General features: G+C 35.2%; 1 protein-coding gene across 1 annotated transcript; it reads left to right on the top strand.

The window, feature by feature from the left end:
• Positions 1 to 5,888: 5,888 nt before the first annotated feature.
• LOC149610643 (uncharacterized) lies at positions 5,889 to 8,858 on the top strand. Its single transcript, XM_089859235.1, has 4 exons — positions 5,889 to 6,236; positions 7,263 to 7,575; positions 7,636 to 7,683; positions 8,440 to 8,858. The coding sequence occupies exons 1-4, from the start codon at positions 5,915 to 5,917 to the stop codon at positions 8,690 to 8,692; spliced, it is 936 nt and encodes a 311-aa protein (XP_089715361.1). The 5' UTR covers positions 5,889 to 5,914; the 3' UTR covers positions 8,693 to 8,858.
• Positions 8,859 to 14,850: the final 5,992 nt, after the last annotated feature.

Here is a 14,850-nt window from a genome sequence, read left to right as displayed (position 1 = left end):
GAAAGTAAAACATTTGTGAGAGCTCAGCGCGAGCTCTCGTTGATTTTACAGTTGAACCTGGGCTCAGCTCAAGGCTCACTTTGTTTTTGACGTACTGTGAACCCGCGGGCTCAAGCTCAGAAAAACTTTTCATAAACTTTCGGGCTCGACTCGGGCTAGTGACTTTATCAATTATTTCGAAGAGCCTCGCTCAATTCGCGCTCAGGCTCGCTAAATTGAGGTGAGCGCGGACAGCTATGCTTCACAATCACCTGTTATATGACGTATTTCCTTTTTTTTATTTTTTGCTCGAAGGTGCTCCTACTCTTCGAGTTGCGTGTTTCCCAGCACGGTCGTATAACGGCGCTAAAGTCGTATCATTTTTGGCCCATGGTCGAATGCATCGCCAATCAGCCATCCCGGAATTAAATGAAACCCATTTTTAAGTCGACCCTCTTGTAGTCAAATGCGCCATCGTGTGGAAAAATCTTGAACCAATTTGTGAACCTACTAATTTGGGGGTGGCAAATGTGCAAAATACCCGATGACATCTCAATTGCCACTTCCTAGTTAATCTTTAGTCACGTGCCAAACTCTTAGGTCTTTCCATTTTTGAAAGGTTTCGAGTGTTTGACAAAGAACTTGATTGGGAGCACACCAAAAGTCCAAAGCATGTTATGCATTTGCAGAAAAGACTGGCATAGCTGTCCGCGCTCACCTCAATTTAGCGAGCCCGAGCGCGAATTGAGCGAGGCTCTTCGAAATAATTGATAAAGTCACGAGCCCGAGTCGAGCCCGAAAGTTTATGAAAAAGTTTTCTGAGCTTGAGCCCGCGGGTTCACAGTACGTCAAAAACAAAGTGAGCCTTGAGCTGAGCCCAGGTTCAACTGTAAAATCAACGAGAGCTTGCGCTGAGCTCTCTTACAAATGTTTTGCTTTCCTGAGCTCGAGCGAGGCCAATTGAAAACTATGAGACCGCTCATTTTGAAAGGGCGCTCACTGTTTTGAGACTGCGCTCAGCTTGGATCAGCGCCGTATTCAGTGCCAACAGAAACTAGCGTAACTCATTGGTAGATGATGTTTTGAAATTTTTTTAATACAAATGTAGTGCAAGTCATTTGGATAGTAAATATGTATTGTAGTTTTGCATTTATCGCGTAAAAATAGCTGCAAAATTATTTATTTCAACATCTACACTGTTTGGAAGAAATATTCTCCGGAAATATGAGACCAAGCTCGAGCTAGAGCTTACTAAATTGAATGAGCCCGAGCTCGAGGTGAGCCTTAAATTCTATCAATTTTGAGCCCAAGCTGAGCCCGCGAAAGATATTAGAGAGAGCTTGAGCTCGAGCTTAGCCCATCAAAATTATGGGAATGAACCCGAGCCCGAGGCGAGCTCATTTTTAAAAACTAACTGAGTTTGAGCTCAGATTGAGCTCTAAGGAAACATTGTTTCAATTTTGAGCTTGAGGTGAGCTCGTTGTCAATTTCTATAAAGTAACGTGAACTGAGCTGAGTCCAAGCGATGGTGGACAGGTATGCTGCGTTGATAACAGTCTATCGTGGATATTATTTTCATAGAATTGAAAACGAGCCAACATCCATACTCCGGTTCTTCTTTCTATATCTATGGTGAAACGTATAAAATTTATTTTAAATATAGTTTTTATAAATTTTATATTTATTGGGATATTGCGAATTTCGAGAAATATTTCTTTAATGATGGAAAAATGTTAATCAAAACTTACGCATTCAAAATATTTTATTCCATAGTGACGTATTTTTAACGCTCTGTTAACTATAAAGTTTTATAGTTAAAAATTATATTTTTATTTTGAATTTATTCGTGAATGTTAATTACATCTCAAAATTCTTCTTATAAAATCGCCCACAACCTTACGTGGTTAGACCTTCGAAATTTCAAATCAATCAAATATTACATTTTGACATAATTTGAAACTGTTTCTCCGTGTTATAATTCGAGCGAAATTTTCTTATTAATCACATCATTTCATCCTTCAAGCTGCGCCTTTTGAGGACTTTTCTTCCCCTAGACCTACTTAGAGTAATGATATTCAAACAGGGCGGAAAATTTTGAAAAGAAAATTCTGTAAAATGATTTCGACCTTTTACTTTATAAACGAGGCTAATTAAAGCATCCAATGAATGGCGATAGAGTATCTTTGGCTATAGATTTCGTAATTGTTTCGAAATCATTATATTAACAAGGTGATGATCCCTTCCGGCGTTTTTCTTTAAATAATATATGTATTAATAAAAGGGAGAATGAATCCCGAAATAATGTTGCTTCTGAATTCTGTTAAACCCTTTCATAACATCAGAGTCTGGTGTTTGACTACCTTGTTGTCTTAATTCGGAACATCCAGGATGTGGACAACAAAGATGATAGATATGGCTTCAAACTAAGGACTTTGGTGGACTTTTAACGATGAAGTCCAACCGGAGCCTCCGGGATGAACTAGGCCCATGCATGTCAAATTTTATGTGGGGAAATATCCAGTTTGTTAGGAAAAATATTTTCACCATAGATGGCGCTTATTTTTCCGTTGTGACAGGGGTCTTCCTTAAATTATCGTTGATATTTTAGGGGTCAGTCATAAAATTTTTATGATAGAGAAAATTTTCATCCTAAAATTAACGTAAATGTTTTTGGGGCTATTCACTTTTTACTGTATCTTTCGTTTAGGTGGTATTGATGACAACAAAATAAATTATTTCAATTAAAATAATTCAGCAAGAGTTATAAAAACGTATACTTACAATCCGAGACCTTGGCCCAAACACTTAAGCAGTCGACAGGGTCACGGGGTTGAACTTTGTTTATTTTTCGGTCGTATCAGCGCCCCCAAACGGGAAAACACGGCGAACTAAATTAGTTAAAAAAATATTCTCGCTTCGCCACACGCATGGGCCTAGTTCATCCCGGAGGCTCCGGTCCAACCTACTGTCTTTGGGTCCAAATTCCAGGTGGTCCGTCTCAACCCTGTGTCATACAGACGATACCTCGGCCTCCATTTGTAAAAGGGTTTACCGGTTAAACGACTTGATACTTGTCTAGTCATATTTCCTGCGTGGAGATGTGACTACAATTCGTTCTTTGGTTTGAAAATTAAAATTTGGTCTTTGTTCTGTGACAGCAACATGTAGAGTTTGTAACACCAATTTGCCAAATCCAAAATATTCTTGTTAAAAACATATCCAACTTAGTAAAGTTTTGGAATAGGGGGAAATTTATTCAGTTGATAAAAGTTGATAATAACAAAACCAGGCGCACATTTATTCGCTCATGAAAAAACGTGACGTAACTGTTTACTAAATAAACTTTATGTACTTGTTTATTTACTTTTGAAGGTTAAACAACTAAAATTTCAATAACCCAGTAACTAAAACATCAAGTACTTTTTGACAAGTAAAATTTAATGCCGCACGACACCAGTATATTTCAAGGGAAGAAAAACAACCGCTGATAGATGTATACGTTTTGGGCTATGAAACCAAGTCAGTGTAATGCAATGAGGATACTATATAATATATCAGGGTTTCTAAATACCTCGTGGACGTACTAGGAAAAAATACACTTAAGTCAGTTTTTTGAGCGTTTTTCTCCGACTTCATTATCCCTTGAATAAAAAGTGTGGTATGCCCACACAAAGTAATTAGTTTCAGGGCAAAAACCGGGGAAAACCAAAGTCACCATATCAAGTGCGAACGTATCTATATTTGACCTTGCTTTGAAAGTACTTGAAAAATACCTTTGAAATAGAAACTTGGGCGTTTATAAAAAAAAACTTTAGCCACTTATTACTTGAACTCCTCCCAATAACATCATACACCGAGTGCTGTATAAGTGTTAAGGATGATATCTCTACTTTGAACAAGACTCGGATCTTTTTAATAAATTTTAATGTTATGGGGGACAAATATTATCCGACCTCCCTGCATCACGTAGACCTTTGGCGGTGAGTTAAAAAACTGCATATATACTTTCGCTTTCAACTGGTTCTTAAGTTCAGTCTTCTCTTAACCTGGAAGGAAGCGATACAGTTTTTCACCTTTTTCAAAAGTCTGCTTCTCAAGTCTAAACGTAAGTGCTAAATTTGTTATTGTATTTGTATTATTTCCGGTTAATTTTATGCTATAATTATATCAATCTAAGTATTGATTCCTTGCTATAGTCTATGGTAATCACTAGGTAGTGATCTCAGTTAATTTTGTAGTCAGATTTGGGGTTATTTATTGTTTAAATTTACATAATTTAAAGGGTATGTATCAAATTTTAATTATAAATTGAAGCGAATTGGTTGCATCTCAGGTAATTATAGAATCAGATTTGAGGTTATTTATTGATTACATTTATATAATTTAATGGGTCTATATCAGTATTTATTCAGAATTGAAGCGACTTTAATACAGGAGATGGAATTAACTATGTGGCATATGAAAGGTTAGATTTAAGCACTGAAGTTATATAACCAGTTCTTTTACTTTTTAAAATAGTATTAGCCTAAGTAATGGTGCCTATTTGGGTTGTAGATTCAGATAAAAACAAAATTTAAAGAAAGTTTGTTGCTCTCGATTTTCTTTGCGCATTTTTTGTAAGGAGAACGTTAATTTGCAATACTTCATTAATTACAAACAGTGGCTATTTTTAAGTAATGGTATTTTAACCCAACGTTCCCAAAATTACGAGGTTTAGCGAATAAAAGCTGGATGAAATCTCTGGTTCAAAATTTAGGAAGAGTTATTTATTCAACTATGCATAAAGTCAACTGCAGCTTCTATGAAGACCTCTTTTAAAAATGCAGTTTAGAAAGACAGAGAGATAGCTCATATCGGAAGTAAGATGAGACTAGAAGTGAAGGGCTCTAGCATTGATAGTAGATCCTGGCACTAGTGAATAAATTTGAGGATTTTATGCCGCTTCCATCGTGCCTACACTAGAGAGAAAAAAATTTATCGCGTTCCAAAAAATTTCCTACCCCCTTCCCCTCAACCTAAAGCCGCGGAACACGGACGCGGGTGCTTGAATCTAGTTCGGCCGTCTACCACCGCGAGCGTCTCACGTTTTGGAGGGGAAATTCTGAAACCGCCACCAGAGGGCCAACCGTTGGTGTGTCATCAAGAATATTCACTTTCGCCAAGTGAAGAATTTGGTTAGCTCAGTACTTCTAGTCTCATCTTACTTCTGCTCATATTCACAAGATTCTAATGCCCAATACAAGTTTTAATCCAGCCAAATTTAGCTTATAAACATTTTGAAACCAAGTTTGACAATAATAAATGTCTTAGACAGTTGTTTGAAACCGCATAAGTTCATAAGTTATCTTCCATAAGTTTGTCACTGGTTACTGAGAGTTTTGTCATGGGTGAAACGTCATAGATTCTTGTAAAGCGACGCCTGGTGAGGCGTTATCAAAGGCTTAGTACAGACTAAATAATAAGATGGGCTGCAAAACCGAGTGTAGTTTGTTCTCGAACTATCTCTCAGTAAGTCTCTAGCATTACAAAGTATAGGTAGTGTCATACTTATGGAACATATCTTATAAACTTATGAAGAAATTAATAGTACTTCACCTTATTATCAATTAAGGAAATATATCTTTTACATCCTTCCAGACCGTTTGCTAATTTATAAAAAAAGAACGTTTGTTTAAGGAAGATATGTCCAGTGTTTATGCTATCTCCAATTGTTATTATATATTTAAAAACAGCCTAAAAATATACATAAAACTACCTGTTACCTTTAGGTTAAAGCTAAAGTAGCTATAATCCTAAATTAAAAATTTAAACTAGGCCATCCTGAAGCAAATGTTTCCACGAACAAAGAGAAAAAATTACTACCACGCTTCAACAGACGATTTTAATTTAAAATAATATTTTGGTATTTAAAACGATTTTAGATCCCAAAGCGATCATGGCTAATCCTAAAATGGCTCTTCAATTTTGGCTGATCAGCGTCTTGTGCCTAAGTTCGGCACTTAGCTATAAACTAGTTCATTACGATCCATACTCCTTGGCCACGTTGATGTCCCAGCCTCAACAATTGGTTGCTGTACAGTCTCAACAATTACTGGCTCAACCTCAAACTTTAGTTCAAAGCCAAGTACCTACTTACAAGGATACCGAACCGATTAAGCCTCGTCATATGGAACACGTCGACTTGAAAGCCTACGAATCGGCCGTAATTTCATTACTGACTGAAGTAGACAAGAAAGACAGAGCGCCCCATCGCAGGAGTGAGTACCCATATATGTATTGATGTGTTACGTTCATGAACCCGCGAACAGTTTTAACTAGTCAAACCAAAAACTTTCGCGATGCTATTATAGTATTATAAAAACATTATGGAGATCTTAATTGTTATATAAATTTTTATCTTCTGTAATTTGGGCTTTTTGTGTTTTAAAATTCTTTGTCCACACAGTTTAGTATAACCTAGAGATTTTCCAACTTGTGCTTCTATACTTGTTGCTTTTGAAGATCTTATTTCTGTTGTTTAAGTTGATTGCGTCTTTTTGTGTTAATGCCAATTTTTAAAATTTTCTCTTTATATCATTAAACTACTTTCAAAATTTCTTAAACTTAAAATTCTTCATAAGTTTCAGTTTTAGTTTGTTGAATACGTAAATGTATTTTGTAATTTGTATTTCATTTAAACTGTAGTCCCGAAACCTTTTGTACTGTTCAAATTTAGTTATCTGTTTTTGTATAGTTTAACACGAATTACTTTATCAGCTTTTGTTTTTTCTTGTGTTTCTACAAAATCTTTATAACGTTAAATGTTCAGTGACAAATTCAAAAAATTTCAAAGAAATTTTCAACTTTCAAAAGCTTTTTTGAATTTTATGAATTTTGTCTTTGTTTTGTATACGCTTACATTAATTTACTTTCAATAAATTATTATTTAAAAGAAAAATGCGATTCGCATGATGATAATCTTATATTGTTGTTTCTAGCACTTTATTAATGCCTTACCAAAGTTGAATTACCTACATTGCGCTGAGACACGAATGATGAGGCCTTATTATCTCCTTATTCCTTAAATCATAAGCTCATCATACTTTTTTATAAGTATGGGTAGAAAGATATTAGCTTTATCCATAGAGAGGGGTGTGTCATTGAATTTCGAAATTTTTGTTTGTCGCATATTGGTAATTGAAATGCAGATTTTCGAATTAGACTTTTAACATTAAATTTAATGATGTCCTATTTTCACTACAATTAACAATTTACACAAAATTAAACGTATCTTTTCACAAAAGCCGAGTTTGGATCCAGGTCTGGTCGTCAAGTGGACGTTAGCGTTAACGTTCATCCTTACGTTGACGTCAAGGTGAAGAAAGGTGGACATCCTGTATCGCCTCCTGAAGACGGTGGTGTCGTCGTTCAAGACAATGGTGGTGCCGTCGATTCCTCTGATAAACCTGTAGTCGTTGAAGACAATGGTGGCACCATTGACGCCGCTGTTCACCCTGGGGTCGTTGAAGACAATGGTGGCACCATTGATGCCGCTGTTCAGCCTGGAGTCATTGGTATCAGTTCGTTTAAACCCTTAAACTTAGGCATTAACATTCCGTAAGTCATACATAATTGTCAATATGTGCGAAGTTTCCTAACACCAAATTTTCCCCACAGTGGTATATTTAACCTCCAAATATTCCGTGACTCAACCGGCCGACGAAGGTAGTTTTAAATTAAAATCCACGTTCTGGTTAACAGAAGTTCAATGATAGATTCAAATTTAGACTAATAATAAGGAATTTAGGAAATTAAGATGTTTGTTATCTTATCTTTCCAGAAGCTAAGGCAATAGCTGAAGTCATTTTTTCTAAATAAATCAAAACCAACCGGAGTTTTCTTCTTTTTTAATAGATAGAGCGTATAAAATAATGAATGTATCAATTGGAACCATGATTATACCTACAGTATTAAAGAAGATTAAAGCAATTTAGTTTGCGCAATGGCGCGTAGTGGACACTGCTCTTCACGAATCTCCTTGAAGTACGGAGCACTGTCCCAATTGGACAAACCCGTCAGGTGGTACTAGTCGTTCAATAAGGGTACTCCCCAGGGCTTCGAGGAGAAGTAGAACGCGTATCAACCATTAACAAAACTTATTTTCTTGTATCTTCTTTGATAGATAGAAATATGGTTTCAATTGTTATATTATTTTGTACACTTTTTCGATTAAAAAGGAAACATTTCAGCCCGGCGTAGCCCTTTAAGCGTTTTCTATCATAATATCATGTTTATTTCTATCCCGTTCAAGTGAGAATATAAAACAGTTAATTTCTGAAAATCCTCAACTTACTTCACTTTGGGCCTTTTTCTATTTAAAAATTCGCCTCACTTAAGAAGTCCAAATTCATGATAGCCAAAACGTTACTTTCAGGAAAGGTGACTTCTTATCGATTAAATTTTTCTATCTTTTCAATGCAGAATTGGAATTGGTGTTCTAACTGGATGGTCCGGCGTCCACGTTGCGCATGACCCCACCAAGCAAGTATCTGTCCAAGTGGGCCAAGCTGTACATGACCCCAACAAGCAAGTATCTGTCCAAGTAGGCCAAGCTGTACATGACCCCAACAAGCAAGTATCTGTCCAAGTGGGCCAAGCTGTACATGACCCCACCAAGCAAGTGTCAGTCCAAGTGGGAGCACCTACCGTTCATTCTTTTCATTACTACAAATAGTTATTACAAAAAAAAAGAATATATAAAATGTAACCATCATAATTTCAATTATAAAAGTTATTCATATTTACATGAATAAAAACCATCGTATTTAGCTAAAGGGGATTGCAGCCTCAACGTATAGTTGAACAATGTATTAGTCTTATTTATCTCTAAATTTAGGTATTGTAAATTTATCTCACGTTGATGAATTAATTTTTGGGTTATTATACCTATATCGCTGAGTTTACTCAAATGTGCCAATAAAATATATTTGACAAATATAGCAAGTTTATCTCTTCATTTTCGAAAAAAAAGATTTCTTAAAAATAAAATGTGGTTATAAATTCTTTTTTTAAAAATTATAGATCCAAGGGAGTTAAATATTTTTAGAATATTAAAACTGATTCAATAAGATTTCACATGCGAAACTACGGGAAGTGAAAATATAAAATTTATTAAAATAAAATTACGCTTTGCGCCTTTTACATCCATATCTTTTCATATATCACAAATTTTGACCTTGTGTTAGAGCTTTTCAATGTTTCGGTTAAAAAGAAAAAAGAAAATATTAAATGGGCCAAGGGTAAAAGAACCAAAGGGTTTTTTTCGAGAGTTTATATTCCGTAGAGACATAATCCTTTTCGTTTCTTTAAGCAAATTCATTCTTAATGGTAGAATTTAAAAAAAAAAATCCTTTTCTATGCACTGACTACTTTACCGGAGGCCGAAAAATGTTTATATAAGCATAAGAAAACTTGGTAGAAACACGCTCGGGTTTTATAAAAATCTCTTAAAGTGAAAAAGTACAGTCTTTAAAACAATGAAGGACAAATATATTATTTTGCGGTGAGAAAAATCAGACTCAAGAATGGATAAATAGTATTCTCAAGTTTGCATGAAAATTTTTCTCCTTAAAAATGGGTAAGACTCCTTCCTACTCTGGTTTACGAACTCTTGCCGATGTTAAGTTATTAATTAATACAAATTTTATACCGAGTGAATACATCAAATTTTTATATGGGAGAGTTGTAAACCGGTTCACCGTATGAAAAAAATTATTCTTAGATCCACAGGCATTTACAGCCTAAATTAAAATTAATTTTGAACGGCCTAATCAGACGAGAGTAATATCTCATGTTCCTGTCGGTTTTTGCAAGGATGATGAAGGGAGGATGCGAAATCTGAGAGAAATAGGCGCGCTAACTGTGGAACGGCTCAGATTGGGTGGGACGCCAAAAATGGGGGAGGAATAGAGTAGTGTCGGTAGATAGGGGAGTAGACTGTGTATCCCTCCCTCTAGGCGCGCTTTTGTAAGAGGGGATACTGTACGCGCCTGGTAGGGGGGATGACACTGAGCTAAGAGATAGAAGGGTATGACGTTTGCATACGTAGAACTGACATTACTCTATAGTCGGAGTAGATTGTAATTAGTTCGTCTGAAGCCTTTCTTAACCAATTACAATTTATTCTGACTATTTCTCCCCCATTTTTTTTGCGTGCCACCAAACCTAAGCCGTTCCACAGTTAGTGAGCCGACTTCTCTAACATTTCGCATCCTCCCACAAGACTTTATAGCCGAATCCATTTCTAAAATGACAAGTACCGCCAAGTGCGAACCAAGAATCCTAAAACGTTTCATATATCGTCTGCTAAATAAACGAGTGAGTAATGAATGATCGAATGAGTAATGGTTAAGAAAGGACACTAACGACGTGGTGCCACCTCGACACTGCCCGAGAAAATTAAAAATTTTCAAACTAAACCTCCGAATGTTTAACGTAGTCGTTGGCACGTGTGATCAGTTTGATTAAGCGAGCGAAGCGACTTCACCGCCTTCAACGCAAGATTTCAATGGGCCTTTATAAGATAAATTACGATTTTATCGGTAATTTCTATTAATTTACGAACTGTGACTGTCGTATGCTTAATTATAGGTAATTTACAAAGCGGTTACAATCCGATTACAGTCCGGTTATTTCCTTTCATATTCATGGGAGCGACTAAATAGAGTTTGTCCCCAATTTTATTATTCCCTTTCCAGAAAAAAGAGCCCCCATTCATTTAAGAAATCTCCCAGAAAATACTAAGGATGGAGGAATCCATACAAGTGGTTCGACATTCAAGTTTCGAAATAAAATGCAATTCAAACCAAAGAATGTTTTTGAAACGAATCTAGTAAATAAATGATGACGGGCGTGTTAAAATTTCAACTTTTAAAGATGTTCTAAAATTTTAATTTTGGTTTTTGGAAATGCAATGTAATTTTTAAAGGCCGACTTCCATCGAAAAGAGTTCTGGCGAACTGAAAACCGAGCATCGAGACTAACAATGGAGCGACCATGCCGATTTTCGAATCCCCGCTGGGGTAAACTGAAAGCCGTACAATGTGGTTCTAGCGAACTGAACATACACGAAAGAGAATTTCCTTCAGGGGAAAGCAAAAATTCGAGAGGAAATAAATTTAAAAGGATTTCTATTGTTCATCTTCAGTTCGCTAGAACCACATTGCACGGCTTTAAGTTAGCGAGAACCCTTCCAACTTTTGACCCAGCGGGGCTTCGAAAATCGGCACGGTCGCTGTATTGTTAGTCTCGATGCTCGGTTTTCAGTTCGCTAGAACCTTTTTCCCTGGAAGTCGGCCTTTAAGGGCCTATAAACTGGGTTCAAAGTTCGATTTAAAATTGACCTTGCAACTCCTTTTCAATTGCATCATGTTTCATACAAGTTAGAGAAAATTAATGATAGTTCTTTAAATGGGTTTAATTGTCTGGGGTAAAATTAGTTTTACGCTCTAGTCGCGATGTTATCGCCAATTTTTAGGATACTTTCCCGAGATTCACGAGAATACAGTATAACGAAGCTCCTATATGCATTTTGTTAAAAATCAAATATTGCCATCTATTTGAAATAATATGCAGCATCCAAAACTTTAGATAATATTTTTTGTTTGTTTGGTTTCTATAGTTCAAACATTATTTAGAATAATATATTTGCCAAAAAGTAAATTAGCTGAATGTAATTAGATTAATTAATTATTTGTGTAAAAACTACGTTACGCTCGAAGGTTCCGATAGATGCTGCTTATAGTTCTAAAGTGAATTTGAAAATAAGGAGAGAAACCGAAAAGTTAAGGAGCCTTCTAAACTCTTAAATTTCAAATATCAGCTATTGAGAGAATCCAGAAGTTTGTATGCGCTGTTTAACATATAATTTACCTGAGAACGATCACAATTTCCCTCTGGACATCGAAGACTTTCACAAAACGATCACTTTTTACATTTTAGTAAAGGGAGAATGAAATGGGATGACAATAAATTTTATCGCTTTAGATTGATAAAATAACATTAAAATCATTAACGAAAAAAATTCAGTTTTATTATTAACAGATTTTAAAGTTTTTGAAGTTGAAGAGCTAAGAACATTTTTGATAAGTTTATTTAATGATTATGATGTTATTTCATCAATCTAAATCGATTTAATAATATTTCATTGTAAAATTTTATTTTCAATCAAAGGGTTCCACAATCCCTGGCCGAGGATAAAATTGCTTATCCACCTACGGTGAAGCTAGCACCATTGTGCATCGTATGGAAACTTGGTATGTGTACGCAACGAGGGGGCGGTCATTCATGAAATCCCGTACGCTACCCGTGAAATCCAAGTTAAGAAATCCGAAATCAATGCTGATTTCGAAATCAAATAAAAAATCCGAAATCAATGCTGATTTCGAAATCAAATAAAAAATCCGAAATCAATGCTGATTTCGAAATCAAATAAAAAATCCGAAATCAGCAACGAAATCACAAAATCAGTAAAGAAATCATAAAATCAGTAAAAAAAATCACAAAATCAGCAAAGAAATCACGATATCAACATAGAAATCACGAAATCAGAAGCGAATTCACAAAATCAGTAAAGAAATCGTGAAATCCATTACAAAATTCACGAAATCCAAAATCAAAAGAAATCACGAAATCATGGGAAAAATCGCAAAATCCGAGGAAATCAGGCGAAAAACCTCAAAATCCAACGAAATCAATGGAAATATCGCAAAATCCGTCGAAATCACGGTAAAAATAGCAAAATCCGACGGAATCACGGGAAAAATCTCAAAATTCGACAAAATCCATTGGATTTTATCGAATTCTGTAATCAAACGAAATCCGACGAAATCAAACGAAATCCGATGAAATCCGACGAAATCAATTGAAATCCGAAGAAACTTTAGACTCCAGACGCAGCTGAGAGTTAATAATTCGCTTGTTAACGACTATGGTAGACATGACTTCCAACGTCTGTTCTTCTGAAATGATTCAGACAATTAAATGTTGTAACTGGTCGATCATAAACAACATCAAAAATCAAAATTTATATCACTATGAAAATGAACTGAGGCTCTGTACAAATTCAAATAGTTTTGCCTTCATGCATTTTATCATTTGGTATTATTAAAAATTAATCATTTGCCTTCGCTTGGGTCTGTTCTATTAGCCATCGTGTAACGCAACAAGATGTTATATTAGAACTATTTTAACTATTATAAACACATTAAAACAAGAGTTAATATGCTTTCAAAGGTGAAAGTTAACGAACCCGGCTTCAAAATAAATAAATTTTAGACATAAGAAATTATCAGAATGATTTACAATAAAACAAGTAGGCCTAGCCTAGTCCTAGAGATGACATATTTCAATGCCAAACAACGTCGTTCCAAATTATACGCACTTTTTACCTTGGACTTTGTAGCTTTATTCGCCATCTTTAAGAATTAGCTTGATCGGTTTGGCACCCGAGTTTTCCAACTTTCATAATAATCGCCCAAAACCTTTAGTGACGTTTTCTTACGCATTATTTAACAGCCATAATGTAATAAAATTAAAAAAATTAGGCATATGTCTTCAAGAGTGATAAAAATGCCCCTTTGGTAAATGTCTGATTTAATTTAAATATTACTCTACTTTTAATTGAAATCCAAATGATCTGAAAGAAACCCAATATATCGTTCTACTCTTAATTAAGGTAGCCTAAAATTAAATGCATAAATTAGAACCAAATATTACACAAGATGTTTCACTTAACGTTAGGCCTAAAGGTAAGTGGATCAAGGAATGGTAGCTGTAAGACAGTAATTAGAGTTAAATGAACTCCGCAATCATCGCATTTATAAATGCAAAATTGTGATCTCGAGATGTCCCGAGCGTCAAGATTTCCTCGACGTATATAATTTCGGCGTCAAGAAGACTCGGAAACTCTCTAGCATGACGAGACTTTTCTCATTCATTCATTCATTCATGGTTCTTTCAACATTTACATGTAGCCAGAAGGCATACCTCTCGTATTTTTACACTTTTCGCTCTTACGAAAATATGACGCAAGTTTGAAGAAGACACTATCTCCGAAGAGTGGAACACACAGACTGTATGGCTACAACGCTTTATTCAAACTGTACTAAATTTAAAAAATATAAATATTTCAGCAATGAAGTAGTTGTAAATATAAATAAGTTAATATTTACATTAAATCTAATTAATTTTTATTTCTAGAGTGTCCACTAGATTAAAAATGTCTGTTGTCCAAACAGTGGCAATTATGTGGTTTGTTCAAATTCTAGAAAATATGGAATGGTTTTTCCAGGGTTATTTTTCAAATATTTTAAAATGCACTTAAACAAAATATTAAGTCGTGTGTCTCTTAAAGAATATCCAGTACTTATACATTAATGAAAAGGATTATTATACCAAGCTATTAATTACCAAAAACATTAGCAGGTCATTTAAAAAATTAAGCTCAAAAGGGTTGAAAATTTAAGCAAAAGTGGATGTGCCTAGAGGATGTCTGGATTATTAATATTTTTTTCTTTTGCTATATCAGACTGTATTCAATTAGGTTTAAAACTAATTTGACGAAGGTTACACACGCATCATGTTTTGGGGACAGTACACTTATCTTAATATTCAAGGTTTTACTTAAAGGCCACCGAAAAGGTTTAAATAATATAAACATTTGTGACTGAATTTACTATTTCGCCGAAAACTTTGATGAAATCGTGGCGGAAAAAGAGTAAAAATAAATAAAGTTTGTTGTGGTATGTCCTGTATGCATCCACATTTCCTTCCTGCCAGGCCTGAGATTGATCACAAACTGAAAGACAAACCGTCTCGATTCAGTGCCAAACA

Source organism: Phalangium opilio, unplaced genomic scaffold (assembly GCF_054372755.1).
Source record: "Phalangium opilio isolate 3A_F unplaced genomic scaffold, DU_Popi_V2 ptg000329l_1, whole genome shotgun sequence".
Classification (NCBI taxonomy): Eukaryota; Metazoa; Arthropoda; class Arachnida; order Opiliones; family Phalangiidae; genus Phalangium; species Phalangium opilio.
The sequence above is the reverse complement of the archived record's forward strand: the minus strand, read 5'-3'. Positions and strand labels throughout refer to the sequence as shown.

What these genes read in the sequence shown, in the direction of transcription:
- LOC149610643 (XM_089859235.1), top strand. Translation starts at nt 5,915, where the DNA reads ATGGCTAATCCTAAAATGGCTCTTCAATTTTGGCTGATCAGCGTCTTG. An exon ending in AACTTAGGCATTAACATTCC is followed by an intron (nt 7,576 to 7,635) that starts GTAAGTCATACA and finishes TTTTCCCCACAG; the next exon opens with TGGTATATTTAACCTCCAAA. An exon ending in GACTCAACCGGCCGACGAAG is followed by an intron (nt 7,684 to 8,439) that starts GTAGTTTTAAAT and finishes TTTTCAATGCAG; the next exon opens with AATTGGAATTGGTGTTCTAA.